This window comes from Alligator sinensis, unplaced genomic scaffold (assembly GCF_000455745.1).
Source record: "Alligator sinensis unplaced genomic scaffold, ASM45574v1 scaffold1032_1, whole genome shotgun sequence".
In the NCBI taxonomy this organism is placed as follows: Eukaryota; Metazoa; Chordata; order Crocodylia; family Alligatoridae; genus Alligator; species Alligator sinensis.
Window position 1 is genome coordinate 639,527 of NW_005842450.1, and position 3,297 is coordinate 642,823.

General features: G+C 47.5%; 1 protein-coding gene across 1 annotated transcript in view; it reads right to left on the reverse strand.

The window, feature by feature from the left end:
* Positions 1-3,297, reverse strand: part of ASXL1 (ASXL transcriptional regulator 1) — a 20,966-nt gene that overhangs the window by 3,498 nt on the left and 14,171 nt on the right. Inside the window, 3 exon segments of the mRNA XM_025212174.1 lie at positions 1-636; positions 1,393-2,011; positions 2,456-2,561. The exon segment at positions 1-636 is cut by the window's left edge and continues 24 nt beyond it. Of these exon segments, the coding sequence (XP_025067959.1) occupies positions 1-636; positions 1,393-2,011; positions 2,456-2,561 (1,361 nt within the window).

Here is a 3,297-nt window from a genome sequence, read left to right on the forward strand (position 1 = left end):
ACTGCATGCCTGCTTACTGCACAGGCTTTCAGCCCTTATGTCCTGGAGGAGTGGCTCAGAGCTGTCTTCCTGCTCCTCAGAAGTCGCAGTGTCAAAGGACGACCCAGTCAAAGGACTGCTGCGTGGGAGTTTAGCTGAAGCAGCAGTAAGCTGAGCTCCCCCTGAGACAGCATCTGCAGCACGTTCAAGAAGACAGCCTCCCTCGCTGTTAGGAGCGCAGGCATCCGGTTTTGCAGGTCCGGAGGAATGTGTGTTAGCTACTTGCACAGCTATCTCGGAATTAGCCTCTTCTCCCTCTAGAGGGGGAGGCGGCAGTAATTGTGTTCGTTGTAGATTTGACGAACACTTTCCATGAGTTCTCTTTGATCTCCTGTGCTCTGTATGGCTACTGGAGTCTCCTCCTCCTTTATCTGTGCTGCTCCCCCCTCCTCCTCCTGGCCCACCCCCGCCTCCAATGGCTGTAGCAGCCTCTCGCTGGGCTCGGGCTTGCAAAGCACGGGCTTTAACGTCTGCGAGTGTTCTGGCACCTGTCCTGCCCCGGCTAGAGGGCTCCGTGTTGGGGATGATCCTGGGGCATATCTGGTAAGCTGGCTGACCTTTAACCACCCAGGGTGGTTTGATACGTGAAAGTTGAATCTGAAAGAAAACCACAGGGAAAAAAAGGGTCAGAAGGTATTTAAATCCAACAGTGGATGGTTCTTAAAAGCCAAAAGGCATTGTGTTCTAAACTGATTTACAAAAATGAGCATTAGGGAAATTCAATGCATTTGGCTAAAATTTCTGCAGAGGGATTTTGCAGCTGCCCTTCGCCTCTGCTCACACTGTGCCACGCCACATTTTAAGATTTACTTTATGGTGACATCATCCTTGTTGTCCTGCAGACGAATACTAAACTGATGGGATAAGCACCACCAGAGTCGGCACTTTATAGAGAAGAGTCAGTTTTGATTTCTATCGGGTGCAATCACTCTGGACTCGGTAGAACAGGCTCCCCCTATCCCAGGGCACAGCCGGAGTTTCAGGGAAGCTGGAAACCTCTCCTTCACACCCCACAGGCAGGGAGGTTATGATAACAGGATCTGTAAAAGTCTTTACTGCACTACTTCAGCGAGCACCAGGAAAAAGTATTCCTATGCTCGCAGACCTACAAGCAACCTGTGTAATAAATCAAAGCTATTGTGTATTCTTGTGCAGGACACCTTGGAATGATTTTTCACTCTGCACCACTGTCTAAACAAACCAAAAGAATGCAGTAGTTAGATGTTAGCCAGCTCAATCAATGAGCGACTCTTTCATCCCCCTCAAGATGACACTTGATATATTTAGTGTTACTTTGATGTTACCGGGCAAGATATCCCTACAGTAATAAGCAATAATAATTCTCTCTCCTACCCGGATGGGTGGGACTTTGGGCTCCTCTTTAGTAGGCTGTGGCTTTTCTGGGTGAACACTTTCAATTGTGTTACGAAAGGACTGACGATCGTCAAGCCGGGGCTTCTTTTCGGGAAAGGAGGCAGAGGCAGCCTCCTCAAAGCATTTCCTCTTCTGGTCCTTTGACTCTCGAGCTGAGTTCTCCTGTGGCAAACTGGGAATTCTGTTTACGGATGCAGCTGCCAGTGACAGATCTTCCAGTTTGCTGTGCAGTCTGGATGCCTCTGGAGAAACCAGCAATCCTGAACTCTCTGGCTTCAACGATGCTGAGGAAGAGCCCGTCAGATCTTCTTTCAAGTCCGCGTCAGCTTTCATCTCTCTATGGAAGGAGGAATCTGGTGCCACAGATGCCGTCTCTTTGGTAGTCTCAGTTTGCTCAGGCTCACGTATTTTATACAGGCTTCTTCTTGCTCTGCATCGCAGATCTGTCCGGGAGCGTTTCTTGAAGTGTCCATCTCGCTGCCGTGTAGAAGGACCACGCAGTGGCCTTGAGGCTTCTCCCTGGACAGACAACCCAGTCCTGTTCTCAGCATCTTGCACCGAATTCTGCTGCTGAGATTCTTCTCGAGTCAAACCCAACCTGCAAAGAAGAGAACTGGTTAAAAGGCCAGAACAAGCCTCGTTAGGTCAGATTCCACCCCACTGGAGGGCTGTAGTTTATCAATCACAGCATGCACTAACAGAGCTGTATTTGGCTCTTTATGGAACGCAAAGTAGACACTCATCAAGCCCTAGATAAAACCAACAGACAAAGACTTCTTACGTGGTCATTATGAGAGTCAAGAGTTGCGGCATAAAACTACATCTGCAACATCACTAGTCCAGGGGACAAAAACATTGATGGGTGCTAGAACTCTGCTGGGATCAGCCACCTTCACCTAAGGGTCCAGAAGCAAACCCAAGGATCCTGGAATGATTCACCCCATAATTAACAATCCTAAATGAGCATATGCTGCTGTTTCTCCAAGACATCCCCCTCCACTTGACCAAGCCAGAGTGAGGCAGGTGAGGTGGTATTACTTACTTCTGCCCATAGTAGTCCTCAAAGAACTTTTCTTTCCACTGTTCCACTCTCTTCTCCTTCTCCATTTCCTGCCGTATTCGAACCTGCATCTCGTGTGTGAATTCCCCTGCACAGGAACCAGCAAGCGTAGATTTAATTACCCCAAATATCTACCCAACTGAGATCCCACTCACTCACTCCCAGGGTGAAATCCTGGCCCCGTGTAACAGCAAAATTCCCATAACATCAGCAGGGCCAGGACTTCACCCCTAGAGGTTAATTACATTGCATGAAATATCCTCATGTGACAACATTAAAAACAAAAAACAAAGGAAGCTGTCTTGATTCAAGGGTCACAGAAAATGTCACAGAATCTTCCCGTGAAAACATGTGAAAATCTGGAACCTTACATTTGCTTTAAAAAAAAAAAAAGAAGTGCTCCTAGACCTCAGTTGTCTGAAGCCCTCAGGATGCAAAAAGGGTCAAAATGGAATCTCTTCCCCCAGAGCCTTAAGCAACAGCTCAGAGGTGTGACATTCCCACTCATCATGTTAGGGTGTGAATCTGGACACTGATTCATAGAAGCAACGTTAAATGCCTATGCTGCTTTTTATTTTGACACCCGTATGCATTATTCATGTTTCTATTTACCTCAACAGGAGTTTCCAGTTTCAAGTTTACCAGAAGTTACCACAAAATTATAAGTCCATCTTACAGAACCCAGAGGAGCTAGCTAAAGAGGGCCAGTTTGTCTATAAAGTAAGTAGGGTACTGGGTCAGGGCATTACAGCAACTTCCTTTTGTGCAGAGGGATTTGTATTTACAGTAATTTGGGAAGGGGGGGGGGGGGGGGGAAGAAAAAG